The 20,566-nt window shown below is 34.9% G+C and overlaps 1 protein-coding gene and 1 non-coding gene across 2 annotated transcripts; both read left to right on the plus strand.

Moving 5' to 3' along the window:
• Positions 1-1,713: 1,713 nt before the first annotated feature.
• On the plus strand, positions 1,714-2,838 carry CABS1 (calcium binding protein, spermatid associated 1). Its single transcript, XM_024579021.2, has one exon. It carries the CDS (start codon positions 1,714-1,716, stop codon positions 2,836-2,838), a length of 1,125 nt encoding a protein of 374 aa, XP_024434789.2.
• A 6,916-nt stretch (positions 2,839-9,754) lies between these two features.
• Positions 9,755-9,888, plus strand: LOC112296451 (U4 spliceosomal RNA). Its single transcript, XR_002973899.1, has one exon. It is a non-coding gene; the product is annotated as a U4 spliceosomal RNA (small nuclear RNA).
• The last annotated feature ends 10,678 nt before the right edge of the window (positions 9,889-20,566 follow it).

Raw genomic sequence — 20,566 nt, forward strand, 5'->3', positions numbered from 1 at the left:
TTCAACTGACATTTCTAACCAAAAAATGCTCAAAAAATGAATATTTTGTTCCGTATTCTAACTCCATTCAACATAAATACCAAGTAGTCTGGGATAACTTCCAGCAGCTATAAAACTAACACCTGCATCTTTTCTCGCCCTTTTGTACACAGAAAAATAGTCCTCCTAAAAGAACACCAAGTCTTCTTCTATCATGTCTTATCCTGAATCAAACTTTACAAACACTAAATATTGTGAAAAAGTAGGAGTTAAAAAACCTGCCATTAAGTTAGTCGACCCAGATAATGCCTTTACTTTGCTATTTTCTTCGCTGTCACTGGAACTGGTGGTATTCTATCTAGAAATAAAGGACCTGTGCCTATCACTAACTTGAGACGTCCTTCCCTGTTTCTGATGCTGACAGCACTCCCTACATCAGTAAAAACACTGGAGCCCTCAGTAGTAACATCCCTTTGAAGGAAAAACACTTCTAGAGAAGCTGCCCATATCTTTAAAGTAACAAATCTGTCTTAAAATCTATCTGATATTTCTACAGAGAGTGCTAATATAGCTATATGTGGCCAATAACTAAGAGAAGACACTCCATTTTGAAGCTGAGTCCATAGCTAAGAAAAATAAGCCTTTGCCTTTGAGATGGAAATGACTACTCCAGCTCACACTGCTGTCATTTTTCAAACTTAGCTGTGTCCAAGTCTGAAAACCCTCTCTGCTGATGATATTGGAAAAAAATTAACACTAGGCTACAGTCTCCTTTAAGCAATTACCTAGACCTGGAGAGGGATAGTTAAACAAAAGGATGATGACTGCCATCATTAGGGAAAATCCTCCCTCTGAAACTGAGGATATAACACCCAAGGCTAAGGCTCTTGTTCCACAGCCTGATCTGTTTCTGGGTGATTTTTGACAGATAATGCCAACTCCCTGCTTGAAAACTCTTTGGGGGTTGAAATAACACTGTACATAAAAACATTCCTAAAGAAATTAAAACTACAAAACCTGACATTCTCACTGTAGTTCAAGAAAGAATAAGGAGTACAATGAAGAACAAAACTGCAAAGACCTTAATAGGCCAGTAACTTATTTTTTATTAGCCCTACCAGAAAAGTGAGAATTTCCTCTCTTAATAAGAGAACTGAAATCTCATTACCTAATTACTTTTGCAGCTCCCTTCACTGACAAAAATGTAATTAATTTTTTAGACAGTTAAGTATATGAATCACAAGAGAAGATGTTTTACCTTAATAAGACCCTGTTACTTACTCAAAATAAAGTCAACTTGAAGCTGATGCTGATAATCTTGTCTCCTACAGTTTTCCCCATTTGATGCTAAACCCATAAATATTGTGCCTGGCAGACTCTTCTATGTCTGTTTCCAGTGACACTAGCTCCTTATCAGAAGGCACACCCCTTCTAACCTGAGAACTGTTCCCATGTTCATAACAAGTCCCCTGTTATTAAAATATTGGGCTGTGAATGGTGGTTCCATAATCAGAGAAGACTCTGTTGTCTTCTTATCTAATATCAATACCAGATGCCCCGTCAGAGCATAGAAACAACCTCCAAGGGAAGCCAGTGCCATTGGCCCTGTGGCTGATGTAACAATCACTATGATGACCAGTGCCTCAGTCACTGTAATGAATACCACTCTCCTGCCAAGAGACACCACTGGGCCCAGAGAAAGACCTGTGAGTGTGCATGGTGCCACTTTGTCTCATGGCTGAAGATGGCTTGCCAAAAATGTATTCTCAACCTCCAAAAGAAAGCAGTAAAACAACACCTGAAGCAACCATTCTCTTTGAGACTGACAACACTATTCCTAGATCGGAAACAACTATTACTTCAGAAGGAGACCACATTACCTCCATAAGTGACTATATGCTAGAAAGTGATTTTTCAACAACTATTGGCAGCAAGCTTTCACCTCAAAAGAAAAGACTGAATTCAGAAGATAATGTGGAGTCCCACATTAAGTCATCAACCCATCTGGAAAAAGAAGTTACCACTCTGACAGGTGCCCCACACTCCATGGCTAATGACTCTATTACTGAAAATTTCATTGCGGTGAAAATCGGTGATTTTTCATCTCCAGTCACTTCTGTTTCTTTAATAGATTTTTCTACTAACATGGCAAAAGAAGATATTCTCTTGGATATAACTGACCCAGGAGATAAAGATGTGTCAATAACTTCTGAAGTCTCTGGCTCACTAAAGACAAGCACAGCCAGAGTTACTGACACCCTCGTCCTTTCAGCTAAGAAGGGTGGACTTAACCTTAATAATTATAGTTCCTCAGTTAAATCCGACATCACTATTGATGAGGCTGTCCACATCACTGACTCCTCTATTCCTGAGACTGAAGTTTCTCTCAGTGCTGAAGAAAACATCAACACTATTTCAGACATAACTGCCCTTACAGAAGAGAAAATAACTGAAGTTGACTTACTTCTTCCAAAAGATGACCCCCATGCTGTGTCTAAACTAACTGACTCGGATGAGGAAAAGCTCATCACTGTGTTTGAACTTACTAGCACTGTCAAAAGAGACGAAGATAATGCAGAAGATATTCTGCTAACTAGTGATGAGTCTATGGATGAAGTCAATGTTTGGATGGAGAAAGATTTTGCCAATGAAGCAGAGAACTATCCTGTTTTGCTTACTGCTGTTGAATCCAGGTATGACTTTGTTATTCCTAAATCAGTAAATATGAACCTCATGGAAGATTCATCTCCTACAACAAAAGAAGATTTGCCTGAAAATATTAAAGTGGAATTGGTAACTAAGGCTACTGAGACATTTTCCAAAACTACCCCTGATCTAGATACCCCAAGCCAAAATTAAGACACTTTTACAACTGAAATGGGTGTTTTTAAACTCCTGAAAGAAGAACCAGATGAGTTCCTGATTTGAAAGCAACAAGAAGATGCCACATAGAATTGTTCAATAGACTAGACAGCTAGTTTTAATATCTAAGAATTTTGTCCAGCAAGAAAAAAAGGTTAATGAAAAGAAGAATGTGGGCATTTAAGGCAAGTATTGGACTTAGCAAACGCAGATGCTAGGAATAGCGGTCATGCAACAGAGCATGTTTGAGGACACTTACAAACCTGCACTGCACAAGAGTTCCCCTAGCCTCACAAAGTTTAACAGAGTTTTCCAATCATTGTTTTAATATAAAATCTTTAATCCCAGCCTTCGGGGATAGGAAGAGAGAGCAATAAGGAAAGCTCACTTTCTGCTACATGAACAATTTGTGTCATTTTAGTTAATCCTCAATTGCATAATTTACTGTGAGTTAAAGAGATGAAAAGAATCAAATTAATAACATCTCAAAAAATTACTCTAGTATTAAAAGATATAAAGTTCCTATTATAAACAGCTTTTCATTAGTATGTAACCAATAATTCTCATCTATTAAAAAAATATAACTACAATCCTTACTCATATGAGAATTAGGCTCTTCAGTAATTGTTTTATAACCACACATAAGAAACATAAATATTGCAGGTTTCTAGGATATGTCGTATGCAAACTAAGGCAAAATGATATTTTACAAATATGTACATTTGGTCAAAAACAATATTGTATGTAAATGTATGAATCAATTTCCCTTTTTTAAATTTCTTTTCTGAATTTTTGTCAATTATTTTCCAGGTCTTAAATACTGGTATGGCACTCTTCCTAGGTTTTGGTTAACAATTCAAGGACATGTATCTTCATCCTTTTCTGTCACAGACTTTTGAAATCTGTCTGTTACACTTTGCTGACTTTTCTTCAATAAATCTTGACAGCAACTGATTTACTGTGTGTAGGTGTGTTTGATATTCTAGTACAGAAATTCTCAAATTAGGAGGGATGTAAGTAAAATGAAAATGTACTGGTTGTTTAAAGAATAACTTAGCTCTGGACACCAGGAATAGAATTATTCTATAGAGACTAATAATTTTATTGTATATCAAAAAAGAAAAAACACTAGCTGAATAGTAAATGTCACATGGGAGTAGTTGGGAGGAATGGAGATTTACACCATTAGGTAGACTATAAACCAGAATAACTGTGGTACCATATTAAAACACAGAAACATTTTAACAAAAATGTAGAGTATGGTAAAGTAGACTTCAAAATCATGGAATATGGTGGTTAATTGCTCTTGCTTTAATGATCAAGTATTTGGAGAAAAAAATCAAGCTAGAGTACTATTTAAAACCATACTCTTAAAAAAATTTACATGAATCAGAGGCTTAAAAATAAATCATATAAAAACTTACAGGAAAACATGTATATTTATCTAAATGGGGTAGAAAAATCTAAGCATACTAGAAACTACCAAAAATATTAATAGATTTGATATTATGAACAGTTGAAATTTTGTACAAAAAAATTAATGTAAAATTTAAGAGTAAATGATAACTGAGGGAAAATAATTGCAATATACATGGCAGGTAAGTTATCTCTCAGAAAGTGAGATTTAAGCTAAAGATTGAAAAGTGGGGAGAGTTAGGGACACAACATGCCCAAAGCCCTGAAGCTAGAAATGGCTCCTGAATCACAAGAAAATCCTATCCACAGTTCCCTCTGTCACAGATACCTCCATCAAAATTTCCATCTGTCCTAATAGTACCTAGTGAGATGTTCTCAGCCCACACTGTATTCCTTACCCACAGCTACTCCTACCCTGTGACATAAAACTCTCTTATCAGCCCTGGATGGTGTGGCTCAGTGGATTGAGCACTGACCTGCGGACCAAAGGGTCGCCAGTTGGATTCCCAGTCAGGGCACATGCCTGGGTTGCAGGCCAGGTCCCCCAGTAAGGGGCATGCAAGAGGCAACCACACATTGATATTGCTCTCCCTTTCTTTCTCCCTCCCTTCTCCTCTAAAATAAATAAAATCTAAAAAAAAACACAAAAAAACCCTTTTATCATAAGGCGTTCCTGATGGCAATATGAGAGAGAGGGTGAGAGCAAGACTGAGAGAGAGAGAGAGAGAGAAGTTTTAAGACAAAAGGACGCTGACCACAAAGATAATGTGTAGTATATAGGCATTGCTTAATTCTTCTACCTATTGTACATTAATTCATTAATAAATAATACATGAATTAAATTTTGAGTCTGCAGTCTATTTTCACACACCACTTGTTTGTTCTTTAGGATTTCTCACATATACCTCAAAAACAACAGAAGTTTCAAATGATATTGGCATTTCTCTTCCCTCAACTTTCTCCTTTTCTAATATTCTCCACCATAGCAAAAGATACCATCTGCACAGCGACAGATTTTTTGTTCACAGCTCTCTCTCACTCTCTTATTCTCTACACCCAAAGAAAACCAAGTTTTTACCTATGGGCCCTCAGAAATCCTCTTGCCTCCATTCTCACTTCCCCTTCTTGATGCCACGTTTTATCAAGCAGGAGTGACATTTTATAACAAAAATTGATCATGCTACTCCTGTCTCCACACAAAATGCTCAGTGACTGCACCCACTTTAAAATAAAGCTCAAAATCGTCATGATATTTGTGAGATTCTCCACAACTTGGACACTGCTTATCTAAAAAGTGTCATGACATGCTATTGGTCTTTTATTTTCTTGCTCTTCAATCCCAACTATATAAGTCTTCTTTGGATTTCCTTAAAGTATCAAGCTATGTCTTCTCCCAGAATCATTAAACATGCTATGTTCTCCCTGAGTCATGCTCCCAAATGTCACTTCCTCCAACCATGTAGTCTCCTCTATTGTCTGTCCCATCACAATGCCCTATGGTAAACAATATCTTGCTTTATGTAACACCCATAATTATAAAAAATTGTCTATTATATTAATTTCCTAGGACTGTGTCAACAATTACTACAAACTAGATGCCTTAAAATAATAGAAATTTATTCTCCTACAGTTCTGAAGCATATAAGTCTGAAATTAAGGTGTCAGCTGGACCATGTAATCTCTGAAGGTTTGAGGAGAGGATCTTTCCTTGTTTCTTTCTACCTTCTACTGGTTGCTGGCAATCCTTGACATTCACCACAATCTCTGCCTCCCTCATCACATAATGTTCTCTTTGTGTGCCTCTGTGTGGAAAGTTCTCTCAATTGTAAGGATACCAGTCACTTGATTAGGCCCCATAGTCCAGTATGACTTCTTAACTTGGGTACATCTGCAAAGACCTCATGTCTGAATAAGGTCACATTCTCAGTCTCTGAGGTTAGGATTCCAGCATATTTGAGGATGAAGAAAAAGACAAATTTAAGCCATAACATGTGTTTAATATTTATCTTCCCTACTAGAGTTTATGTTTGGGTGACTAAGATCACATAATTTATCATCAAAACCAGAACATTCTTGAGACTGAAAGAGGACACTATTAATAACCACAAAACAACAGAAATAAAATATGAGTGTCCATTCTAAAGGAAGGGATCATATCCCCTTTGTCCACTGCTCAATTCTGAGAGCTTTGAACACAATGGATGTTCAATAAACATGTTAAATGAGTAAAAATTAATGAGTTAAATGAAATAGTGAATAATGACTTTATTTATCAGGCTATGAATGCTCTCAGAGAAAGAATGGTATACCGGATACTTAGAGGTAAATATGAATTTACCAGGACAAGAGGATAACTGGTTTCAAACAGAGGGAAGGGCAGGGGCAAAGACCCAGAGCATGAGGATACTTGCTGTGCTCAATAATGTTGAAGTAAGCTTAGAGCACAATGCATCTGAGTGATAATGGTAACAGATATATGTAATTGTGACTGACATTAAAACCTTACGGAAAGCAAAAATGATTACACGTGCAAGACTATGTGTATTAGTCACGATTCTCCAGGGAGTGGGAGGGAGAACAATGATATAGATAGATGATAATAGATAGATAGATGATGATAATAGATAGATAGATGATAGAGATTTTTTTTAAGAAATTGGATCATGTACTTGTGGAGATGAGCAAGTTCAAAATCCATTAACACAGGTTGGTATACTGGAAATTTAGGTAAGGGTTAATATTGTTTTCTTGAATCCAAAATCCACAGGGAAAGTCAGTAAACTGTAAATTAGACAGTGTTTCTATGTTTCAGTCTCAAGGCAGAAATCCTCTTTTTTTAGGAAACTTCAGTCTTTGCTCTTAAGGCCTTCAGCTGATTAGATGAGGTCTATCCCTATTATGAAAAGTAATCTGCTTTACTTAAAGTCAACTGATTATAAATGTTAGTCCTATCTATAAAATGCCTTCACAGCAACACCTAAACTAGTGTTTAACTACACAACCAGGTACCATAACCTAGCCAAGTTAACACAAAAAATTTACCGTCACACCACGTGTAGCGATTTACGGTTAAAATTCCACATAACTGACAGTTCATATTTCCTAAGCTAGTTTCACTGGAACTAACACATTTTATTGTTTCTGTGTTGTTTATTTGTTTCGGGTGATTTTTTTTTTTTTTGCAGGAGCAAAAAAGAATTTCATGGTAAAATGCATTGATAAAATGTGATAAATTTTCAGGAACCTTTAAATGAGAATAGGTATATGAAGTGTTCATGTAGCTCCAGGAATTCTAGGTACTATGCTTGTGTAACATGGTTTGCAAAATGCTAGTGTAGACAATGGTAGGCATCCAACGTTTTAGGAAAGTGGTAAATATATTAATTGTTGCAGAAAGGTTATTTTGATGAAAAAGTAAAAGTTGAATTGGGAAAGTAGAAAAAACAAGGGGGAGAGGAACAAGAAACTGTAGCAGGAACCAATAATAATTATCAATATATTCTAATACTCATCAGTGTATTATATTTATACTAAAATAAACACAAGCTGAGCTACACAGACTCCTTGACATAAAAATTTTATGCAGAAATTTGTAAGTTCAAGTATCATCTCATTTTGTCATTGTTCCCAGCCACGTTTGCCGCTTCTCTTTAAGGAAAACAAGCCTCTTACGAGTTGAAATTCTTCCATTTTCTCTCATTCTATAGAATTTTGGATCAGATATAATTTACAACAAGTAAAAAAAGGAAAGGAAGCTCATATACATTCACTTGGTCAAAAGTATTATTTATCACCTAAATTTATGCCAGAAAATCTAGCTGATAGGGACACAAAACTGCCTAAGACAGTCTGTTGTACTCACTATAATAATCAGAAATTCTCATAACAGAAGTTAACACACTCTAAAATATCCTGATACATTGGAAAACTGTGAAAATAAACAAATTTGGGTTAAAATGCTGGCTCTTAAAACTATGAACTAATTAAGCTTTAAGCTTAATTATGAGCTAATTAAACAATAAGCTTCATGTACAAAATTACTTTGTATGTAAAAGCACACAGATATAGGTCTGTATCTTTATCTAGATTTTAGGTTGTTCTCCTAAAAAAATGGTTTAAAAAAGATATGGTCAAATTGGAAAACAAATAACCAAGCAGACACTGTGTCCAGGGCCGTCTAATGCACCTTTAGGATAAAAAATCTAGACATCCTCATCTGACCTTCGATTCATCACCAGGGAAATTAATGCCAACATACACCATGGTTAACAGTTAATGTGAAAGAAAAGCATCACAAATCCAATTACCCACCAGTAGAACTTCTACGTGTAAGTACATAATGCTTTCCCATCTTTCTGGTGATAACCAACATTTACAAGAAAAGTAAAACTTAACTGACATCAAAGCAAATGTCAAACTACTACAATGCTCACATTTTGTATTGTTCAATGACTAGAACATTTCACCTGAGTGAGGTAATTATGTGGTTCAAAACATACCTTCTTTTATAATCTATTTAAAGAATTATTATTGGTCCACTGATAACAATATAGGATGTTATTAAGGGGTGTCAAAATGGTTCATTAGTCATCTTTTTTTTAATTTTTATGTCTCAAAAAGTCAGGAAAGAATGCAACGTTTGAAGCTGCATTCCAACTACTAATGTTTAAATTTAACTCATTTTATAATCTCTAAAAACTAACATTCAAGAATGAAGCACTTTGTCTTAAAAAGCTAAAAGTGCACATGAAAGAAACTACCATCTTCAAATGCTTTCTGCACCTTATGCTCTACAACATTCATGTACACTAGCAAGGCAAATGTAAATACCAGTCTTAATTATGGAAATGTTCATTAACCTAGAGTTTGTAGTCATTTCACTAATTATTGCTTTGTTAATAAAATGTCAAGTTAGTAAAATGTTAAGTAATAGGCCTTCACTTTTTCTGATAATTAGCCATGATATTTCTAAGGAAAATGAAAAGAACAAAAGTTAACTTTTGAAGATTATACCACACCTTGTTTGCTTCAGGATACAGCTGAATTAGCTCAGAAGCAAATGCTAAAAAATAATAATATTTTGCTTAACAACAGGTGAAAAGTAGGATAAAGGAGTAGAGGTTGGAAGGCAGGGAGGGGAATCCTTTAAAAGGCATGAATCATTTCTACTTTTCCAGCTTCAGAAGCTGAGGTAAGGCTGATGTTTCTGGACAAACAGAAGGAGGATCCCATATTACGATATCATTTTTAAAATTTTGAAGACTTAAACCAATTTTCTTTCAACTTTGATTAAATCTAGTTTTTAACTAGTGTAGTTATTATGAGATCTCCAACTCTGTTTCCCATGGAGTTCTCATAGACAATGCATTTAAAAGGAAATGTTAGACATTTTTTAAAAAAATGTAAATGCTTTAAGTCATCAGTCTACAGGTTTTATCCACTTTTATTAGTAAAATGTTAATAATGTCAGTAATTATGATAATAAGAAAAATAGCTTAGCTTTGCGCAGTGGCAGCATCATAGCCAATGAGGTTTATCCAAGGTGCAATTATTGCTAATTGAGAAAAATAGCTTGTACTCTGGAATAGCACATAACTCTGGACTGAACCTTTTAGACATAAATCAATATTTTAGTTTTGCATCTATAAAAATGAAAATTTTTTCAGTAGCAGACATATCTATTGTACTAAATTGTGCAAGAAATCATTGGGCTTGACTTTTTTTCAATTAACCAAATGTTCCCATTTAATTTATCTTTTATTATAAAAGGAAGAATTTATAAATATCTAAATGTATCATATTTTACTTGAGATTGTGGCTGTTTTACATGATGGAGATAAACTTATTAATTGGGTTTGCTATTTTTATTCTTCATGTATTGGGATGTAACATTTTCATCAAATAAATGAACCACTTAATTTAAAAATTTTTTAAATAGGCCTCAGATAGGTTCAGTAATGTGGCCAGAGTTTGACGACTGAGTGAAGCTCAACTCTGTGACTATAGACACAGTGGTTTTTCTCTTAAAATCACATTGTTAAAATAGTACTTTGCCATCAGTTATGTGGCAAATATCATGTTTTTAATATGGTGACTTAAAGATTGGAAAAGCAGTTGCATTTGAAGCTGAAACTTTATAAACATAAATAGTCAGTTATTACTCTACTTAGCTACTTTTCTTCTTTGGGAGAAAAATTAGTTAAGTAAATAGTGACCAAAAAAAGTGTTTCATTACTGAAGTATGATATGTGAGTGCAAAACAATGAAGAAAATACTTGAAGAGATTTAAGTTTGGTTTTGGTTTTTCTTTTTTTATTTCCTTTGAGTAAGTGAATTCAGCAATAATGACCATTTCAAAAAACTTTAGCAGAAACAGGCATAGACTCATGGAGCAGACTGACGCTGTCGGAGGAAAGAGCGGTGGGGGGACTGAATGAGAGAAGGTAAAGGGATTAGCCAAAGAACAGGTGTGCATGACCCACAGACAGGGGATGGCCTTCAGGGTGCGGAGGCTGGGAAGAGATGGGCAGATGGAGGTAGGGGGCGGGGGGAATGGGGACAACTGCAATAGCATAAACAATAAAACACAAGGAAAAAAGAAGAGAATACAATTTCTGAATGAAATCTTTACTGATTATGTAAAGACTATTTTTTTAACTTCAGACACAAAGAACCTATTGTTTTACAAAATTAATAATAGTTTAGCAGAAATGTCAAATTTCTATAATAGTTTAGCAGAAATGTCAAATTTCTGTTATTCATAATAAAAATAATACTGAGATTAATAAAATATTTCATATTTCTAACTATACACTTTTTAAGTTGTAAGTTAATGTTTCAAACTTTCTGTCTAGTATATTTCCTTTATGTATTTAAATTATAAAATCAATAAAACACCATAAAATTTTTTTTCCTCTTCAGACTGAAATTTTATTTTTTTTATTTTTATTCAGTTACAATTTTTAATAACAGAAAATTCACACATAAATAAAAACATCATACTACACATTTTAATTTTTGCTTATGTTTTTCTGTCCTTATCTATTTGGATAATTTATATACCGTATGCTATTAAACTTTATTATTAAATATAAGGATTTTTTAAATTTCTGCAAAGATTTTATGATTATCAGTATCCATAATTTTCATTATAAATGTTTATCCTTTGGTTAAAAGTTAGCAAAAACCAAATAGTACTGCTTTTATTTTCCCACCACCAATGAAGCATCTCTTGCATCCTACTTCTAGAAAACCCTAAGACAAGATTAAGGGTCTGGTTTTGATTGCTACCATCTTGACTTTCCCTACTAGCTTCTCAGTAAATGTTATATACCTCACGTACAGGGTCTGGCACAAATAATGCTTTTTATTATAAATCTTTTATTACAAAATCATAAGCATGAATTCTGTAACATAACAATATCACACTCAAGCACACCATATGATATTTTAGGTGAAATGTTCAAATAAAAACTATAAATTATTAAATCCATATTATTTACCCAATTAACCACACTCAAGTAGCCATTACTTCTGCTGGGCACCGTATATTTATTTTTTTTCAATTCTTAATCATAAAATGTACAATTAGTTCATTGTTTCATGTCAACATAGGTTTATACTGCACATGTGTTGTTTTAATTTTATTTTTGCCAAAGACCTCAATTTAACTTCCTCCATGATCATTTGTTGACCTTGAGATGCAATCAATTATTTTATTTTATTTCTTTACATTTCAGTAGTCTCTAGAATCCCCAACATTTGTAAACAGGACTATGTAATATCATTTTAAATTGTGTGTTGTGATTCTACCTCCGCAGTAGCATTTCTGTAGAGTATTTAGTCTTTGGTAGGCTCCCAAAAAGAAAGATATGTGAAGAAGAAAATTGATTATAAGATTATAAAATAAATTTGAAACCATATAAAGTTTTAATATGCATCAAATAAACTAAGAAATTTGAGGTATGATAACTTTCAATCAAGAACATGTGCTTGGTATCATCTATCATTTTTTTAATTTACATTTAGACAGACGGGAAGGGAGGAAGAGAAAGAGCAATGTGGGAGAGACCCACCAGTCTGTTGCCTCTTGCACACCTCCAACTGGGGACCTGGCCTGCAACCTAGGCATGTGCCCTGACTGGGAATCAAACTGACAACCTTTCAGTGCACAGGCCAGCTCTCAATCTACTAAGCCACACCAGCCAGGGCTTGCCTAACATTTTTAATTTGTTTACCTAACTTACACCATCTGAAGTATAAGTTATACTGCCTAAGGCTTATTGCTGCAAACATTATCCATTATCATTTCATGAACTGACAGTCTTATGGGCTCTGCTAACTTCAGGAACTCCCTCTTCCCCTGTTATCCCATGCTAAAATGTAGTAAGGAGGATTTTTATCCAATGAAAAACCCTGTTCTAGTGTTCTTTGGATCACCCATTTTTCTCTCCCACAAAAGACGGTCTGGTTTTTCCTTGCGTCGATTAATAGAGATGGTGGTTCCAAGTGGTCTCCAGGCTTGGCACCTGAGCGAATAGTAGTTATCATGACACAAGAAGCCAAACCTGGCACTACTAGAAAATTGGAGACTGGTTCAACACACCTGTGAGAGTGAGGATGGAGAGGAACTTTTCTGCTTAAAGATCTCCAGAAACAAACTGCTCATCCTTATCCCATGAACTGTGTGCACTTTAAACTGTTAGAAGGTCCCTCCCACTTAATGATGACCCTCAAAACCCTGTTGTATTCCATTCCATTCCCTCTAACCCAACCACATTTCATTCTCATAAATAATTTATAATCAATATTCTTAAAATGCCATACAAGGGGTGACCCCCCAAAAAACTGGAATAACCTTCTGGAGGGCTGACCCCTTGTAGTATAGACTTCCTCCACTAGGTGAGTGTTCTAGGAACCCATCTGTATCAGCGTAGCCGCTGGCATTTTTGTGAGAGGCTGCATTCACTTTAGTGAATTTCTTTTGAAGACTCTTTGAAAACATTTGCCCATTTTATGGTGGGTGATTTACAGTGCACCTGCCCACACTGAGTGTTCAGCAGTTTTGGACCAAAAACAGCATGCCAAATGTGCCCCACCCTCCCTAATCACCCAATCTCACTGACTTTCTTTGTTTCCATGGATGAAAAAATTCTTCAAAGGGAAACGTTTTCCCAATGTGGAAGAGGTGAAACAAAAAACAGCAAAAGCACTAAAAGGCATAAAACTTGATGAGTTATAAAACTGTTTTGAACAGTGGGAAAAGGGTCTCAATAGGTGTATTGCATCAAATGGAGAGTACTTTGAAGATGATTGAAGTTTATTCTTAAATGTAAGAATAAATACACCATTTTTATAAATAAATTCCAGTTTTGGGGGGGGTTCCACCCTCATATGTATATTTAAAATTGCCAGCATGATAAAAGTTACAAAAAGGTGTCAATACATACGTACCTTCAAAGAGATCATAGTCTAGTAGGACACATTTTCAAAAATCAGAGAGAAAATAAATAAATTTAATTTCTACATATCCATAAATATTCTCCTTCTGAATATCTCAAACAATATATTTCATCTAAAGAAGTATTTTCTCCAGAGATTATTCAGCTGAAACTTTGTATCATTTTATGAAGCACTTCATCCAAAAATATATTAGATCAATTTCTAATTCAGAAATTAATTTAACCAGGTAATTTAGAAAAAAATTAACTAAATATTGAAGAGAGAACAGAATAATATTACACAAATATAAAACTTCAATCGCTATTCCTCAAAGATTTAAATAGCAAAGACAAGACAATTAACTAAATAAGGAAACTGGAGTTAATATTACATGCAAGGCACAAAAGATGATAAACAAGAAAGAAAGATATTTACTCATCTTTAGGGAGAGCAAACACTAATAGAAAACTGTAATGTATAAACTAATATCAGAGAATCAGAAATTCACAAAACTTGGTACAGAAGGGTTGAAAACAAATTCTCTAGTTAATGCTACACAACCTACTACTCCAGTAGCATCAGTAACCTAATGCTACTCCAACTACACACCACACTGTCAAGTTGCTCCTAATCCTGTGAAACAGCTGTCGTCCATGAATATCAGACATACCTAGAAAAATGGATATGAGCATGGGAATTTATAAACAGATTAACAAGGACTAGGATTAAGAGTTCTACAGAAAGAGAAAATTAAGAAAAGTTTTACCACAGAAGATTATTAGAGAAAATATACCTTCAAAATAATAAAAACATTTCATTTCTTATATGTGGCAAACTCTGTTCTCAAGTTTCACATATAACTATTCAATACTCACTATAATCCTATAAGATAATTCCCATCATTATTGACATTCTACAGATAGGAACACTGAGGCACATGAAATTTAATCAACTACCCAAGGACATATAGTAGGTCAATGAAGAGCAGGTATTCAACCTGGATGGTGTAGCCTGTACTATTAACTTTTCCTACCACTAGTCCCTAGGACATCTAGAAGGTGAAAACAAACAAGGAATCAATTGTGATGGTCCAGTCAGCTTTGTGTTCTGTTCATCCTGGACTTTCATATAACAAAAAGTTTTGCTCAACTAGGACTGCACAAACTCCACATTAATGTAATTCAAATAGTCTTTACCATTAGATACAGTTTGGAGAACATTTCTGCTAGAAACACAAGTTCTTCTGTATATTTAGTGTTGTTCAGTAAAGAGAGAAGAGAAAGAAGAGGAGAATTAGGGGTTTGGAGCAGGACTGGTGGGGAGAAAATCAAAAGAAGGAGTGAGAAAGGTAGAATCATGAGGGAAACCCATTCTTAGACCAGAAGAAAGACAGGAAAGCAGATAGAAAAGAGGCAATCAGAGGTTACAGAATTCATAAACTATTCAAAAAAGCCAAGAAAAGAAAAGGGTTTAAGAGTTTATAAACACTTAGAGAAAAGCAAATAAGAACAATAACCACCTGGATGACACAATGCTTGGAAATAAGAAACTCAATAATTCTCCAAATCATAAAAAAGTTAAGGGGTGAAACGAAACATGAGGCAGCAAAACAAGAGGTTTCCTATTAAACAGACCACAAAGCGGCAGGTCATTGGCTTGAAAAGGTAATGCAATCGAGCATAAATTATATACAGTTGAAAATAAGGCATTGAACATTTAGTTTGAAAAGATGATAATTAATAAAACTGTATCCCAGAGAAGGCAGAAGGAATTAGACTTTCAGAGGATAAGGTTGCTCTTTTACGAGGAATGAATCAAATGGATTTGTCATCCCCTTGGCTCTGCTTCCCAATTGTGGTAGTTGGTACTAGTGTTCTCAGCCATTTACTTCCACTGCCCTTACAAAAAGAGGATTATATGTCCACTCACTGCCATAGGGCTGCAGGGCATCTGCCCTCTATACACAGTACACGTTGACAAACCGGCATCCTGACTTGCTTGGGCACTGAAATGCGAGCTCAAGGCAACATAGGCAACTCCTAGGCAACAATCCCACCAGTCCCTCTCTTCTGTCTTCCTTTATCCTAGGAGAGTTGCAAGTCCTAAATGGGGACTGTTTCTTCCAACTGGGTCCTGGGATGAGAAACACACACACCCAAATTGCAGAGACAGACTGCCCTCAGTTGTCAACACGTGATATGAGAGAAATAAACGTTTGCTTTTGCTAGTCACTGAGATTGTTGTTGTTACTACAGGAAAGACAAATATTACAGAGTCCATTTCTCTCCCAAACTTCTAACAGACGATTCCCACTGTGGTGAAGCCTGGGACATTTGGCCCTCCCTCCTCCTTCCCTTCTCTATGGCTGCTGTCACCCAAACAGCAGGTAGTTGATAATTATAATTTTGTGTTTTTTTCTTATCATCAGCTCTCAAAATTATATAAGTTTTAGGCCCCTCCAAACCTAGATCTGCCTCTAATGGGAACAAAAGGGAGCTATTTATTTTAACTTTACTATTTCACAGAAGAAAATAAAGCCCTGAGAGGTTAGCAAAATTTCTCCCAAGGCCATACTATTTATAGGGGCCAAGGTCAATTCTGAAGCTGAGGTCTTTTGATTTCCATTTCAGAGAACAATATACCATTCCCCCCTAAAAAAACCCATAAGATATTTATACTAGCTTTTGGTGATGAACATATAACTTTCATTCTTTAAATAGATTTATTTCCTAGAGTCCTGCTTTATTTTATTTTTTAAGGTTGTATTTATTTATTTTTTAGAGAGAGGGCAAGGAAAGGAGAAAGGGAGAGAAAGATCAATATGTGGTTGCCCCTCATATGTCCCCAATTGGGGACCTGGACCCCATGCCAGGCATGCGCCCTGACTGGGAATCAAATAGGTGACCCTTTGTTTCACAGGCCCACGCTCAATCCACTAAGCTACATCAGCCAGGACCCTTCTTTGTTTTTTAAGTAACAAATTCTTACCAATAGACTATGAATAATTTTTTTTAAATAAACTTGAAAGAAAGAAGGAGCTCCTACCCTTCACAAACAGCATGGATGGAACTGGAGAGCATTATACTAAGTGAAATAAGCCAGGCTGTGAAAGACAAATACTGTATGATCTCACATATAACAGGAACCTAATGAACAAACAAACAAATGAGCAAAACAGAACCAGAGACATGGAAATAAAGAACAAACTGACAGTGACCAGAGGGGAAGGCGGGTAGTGGGGAGAAGACGGAGAAGGGGCAAGCAAAGGAACATGAATAGAGGACTCATGGGCACGGACAATATGGTAGTGAGGAGGGCAGGGTAGGGATGAACAATGGGGAAAAAGGTGGGACAACTATTACTGGACAACAACAATTTTTTTTAAAAAGGAAAAAATAAACCTTATTAAACATGTGTGATGTGATCCTAATACTAACTCTACCCTTCTATTTTTTTTTGTTTAAAAAACCAGGATATTCATTTCTTCCTGACTATGTCTTAGAGGTTTTTTGCATATTAAATGAAAAAATAAATAGGATTTATCAACTAACAAATGTGTTTCATTCACATTTTACATTTTTTTAAGCACTGGATCTAGTTCACAGAGAAAACTTGTATACAGCCAGATTTAAAAAAAAAATAAAGTGTGAAAAAGGAAGTATATTATGAATAATAAGGTGAAGCCAGCAATATTCCCCAAGAGAGATCTTCAAAGAGGAACTAAAATCCTTTGGCTACCTATTTAGAGTTACCTATCTAATAAAATTCTAATTAAAAGGCAACTCTACACATTTTCATTCACAGGTGGGAGCCAAATACATAACTCAGAAGTGGCCCATTTACACGCCTTCCATAGGTCCAAAGAAACAGCCACGCTGCCGCAAGACAGAGCAGCAGACTGCAAATACGTTGCTGCATGACTGAGTTTAGTTTGGTTAAATATAATCATTCATGAAAATATTTTTCTATCTGTCACTTAATGCTCTGACTTCACTGTCACCTTGAACTTCCAGTGACTAGAGACATTATTTAGGTACTATTCTAGAAAGTATTCACTCAGATCTGTAAAGCCACGAATTAATTAAAGATTAACTTGAGTGACTGTTTTCTTCCTTAACAGACATGTGCTTCCGTTGGTTTATGTTGCTCTGATCCTTTGTTGGTCATAAGTCACTCAGAAATTATCTTTCAGTTTTGCCAATATTCATCCTAAGTCCTTCAGAGCCAATGATCCATCACAATGCAGATTGTTCCTGGATTTAAAACACTTGCTTTAAAAATATGTGGGCATCGAAACAAGAAAGAAGAGATACTTCTTTGACAACCTGAATAATTTTCAGAGAAGAAGGTAGTTTGTTGAACTTTCCATGTTAACTTAGACACAGAACCATTTTCACCATTAGGACACGTTAATTGTCCAGTAACTGATTATGCCCCAAGTTTAGCAAACCATTTATACAGTTTATTACACTTGATTATGTCATCAGAATTTCTTAAGGCAACAAAATGTCACAAAGCAAATGAATTTTTAAATTAGGTGCAATAATTTAAAACTAAGATCAAATCTCAAAATGTGGCTTCTTTGTTCTGACACCATCTCTTGACTCCCCAAATATTTTTAACAAACCAAACATTTAAATATTCTGTGACTTTGACAACTATGTCTGACATTAAATAACTGTAGTAGGCATTAAATAAATGTGGAATAAGTGAATGAATTAACTATGGAATAGCCAAACTCCATGACATAGAAATTATAAATGTCCACATTTTCAATGAAGATACTGATGTGCAATGGGTTGAAATAGCTTATCTGATATCACTCTGCAAATAAATATTGGTATATGCTTTGAAGAAAATGACCTGACTATAAATTCATTTTAATCTCTGCAGCATACTAACATATAATGTTAGTTAAGTTTTTGAAGGTTATTTATTTTTTCAAGGGATAGACACATTTTGTTTTTTAACACTTTGTTATGGGGAATTTAAAAAGTACAGAAAAGAGATAGAATTGTATAATGAATATCTATGTACCCAATGCCTAGCCCCAATAATAAGTAATCCATCATGCTTCATCCATACCTCAATTCACTACCCCCCTCCCAGAGTGTATTTAAGTAAGTCCCAGTCTTCAGATTCTATCTGAAACTATTTCAGAATGCATCTCTTAAAAAACAGGACTCTTGCTTGTAATGTAATGACAAAACAATTATTTCACTTACAACATCAATTCCCTCAATAACCTGTCGGGGTATAAATTGTATACTATGTGTGAATTAGGAACCAAATAAGGTCTACACGTTGTGATTAATTGGTCTATCTTTTCAATTTTTTTAATCTATCAGTTTCCCCTCCATCCTCTTTCTCTCTGCAATGTGTTGAAGAAACCAGGTCATTTCTTTTGTAGAGTTTCCTACTGTGTGGATTTTGAGGATTGCATTCCCATGGTATAGTTTAACAAGTTCCTTTGCCCACTGTTTTTTCTATAAAATAGTAATTAGATCTAAAGACTTGATTGTATCTAGAAGTTTGTTTTTTTCAGGACATACTTTTGATCTGGTGTTGTCTTCTTTTATTAGGAAGCATACAATGTCTGATTGTCTCTGTACATATATTTATATTAAGTTATCTTGTGTGTTTAACCATTGTTTGATAAATGGTTATATTTATCAGAGTCCAGCTTCATATTTTTTTTTGTATTTTTTGCATTACCATTTAGTCCCCTTAACCCTCCCCCTCCAGGATTCACCACACTGTAGTCCATGTCCATGAGTCCTTTTTCCTTTTTGCTCAAGTCCTCCATCCCCTAACTTCTTCCCACCCCCCGCCACTAGCTGTCACCTGCTCTCCATCTACGAGTCTGTTTCTGTTTTCCTTGTTAGTTCAGCTTGTTCATTGGGTTCCACATATGAGTGAAGTCATATGGTATTTGTCTTTCTCTGACAGGCTTGTTTAGATTTAGGTGGCACCATGGAATATGGGTTAAGTCAGTATTAGATTTTGAAGTGAGCAGACTTAGGTTCATTAGTATCTGTGTAAGATGGAGATAATAACAAAACTCATTCCATGTTGCCATGAGGTAAATAGTAAAAGTTTTTTAAATAATAGCAAATATTGTTATACAATAATTTGTAAAACTTGAGATTATAGAATCATCTAGCATAAGAAAACCCTCAAAGCCTGGGTTCATTAAAAATATAAAACTTTGACTTTCCCATAGATATACACTTTAAAGTAAAAATATATCCATATAATGTTCCCATAATTGAAAATTTTACATTGCTACTTTTTTATTTAATTAAATTTCTCAAATTAATTATGGCAAACAACATGTTACTTTCTAAAACACAATCTCTGACCACTGTTTTAGTTCTTCACTGGCGAAAGGAAACTTCCTTTTAAAAATGTTCATTTAAGTATCTTTTAAATAATCTACATATCTTGAAACAATCACAGACACAGAGAATTCAAGTACAGTTAAGATTAAGAAACTGCATGAATCTAGGTTTTTCTTTCTTGCTATTTCCAAAACTTAGATCAAATTTTAATCCAAGCACTCGTTTTTGTCATCCTTCAAAAACATTTATGCAACTATGCTAATTTTGCAAAAATGGGAGAAATAATACAAAGATTACCAGATATGTAGAAATACCTAAGAATAAAACAGTAATAGAATTTTACTTCAACTAAAAAAAGGAGTAGAAACAATAAACCCAAGAGATGTAGAACAGTGGTCCAAAACCCAGGCAGCATATCTGAGACACTCAGTCCGTAACTGGCCACAGCACCCTGGGTGTGGTATTTAGCAACACTGATTTAATAGCAACTTCTAATTTTAATTCTACATTTATCCCCCTAAATTATG

This window comes from Desmodus rotundus, chromosome 4 (genome assembly GCF_022682495.2).
Source record: "Desmodus rotundus isolate HL8 chromosome 4, HLdesRot8A.1, whole genome shotgun sequence".
Taxonomy (NCBI): Eukaryota; Metazoa; Chordata; class Mammalia; order Chiroptera; family Phyllostomidae; genus Desmodus; species Desmodus rotundus.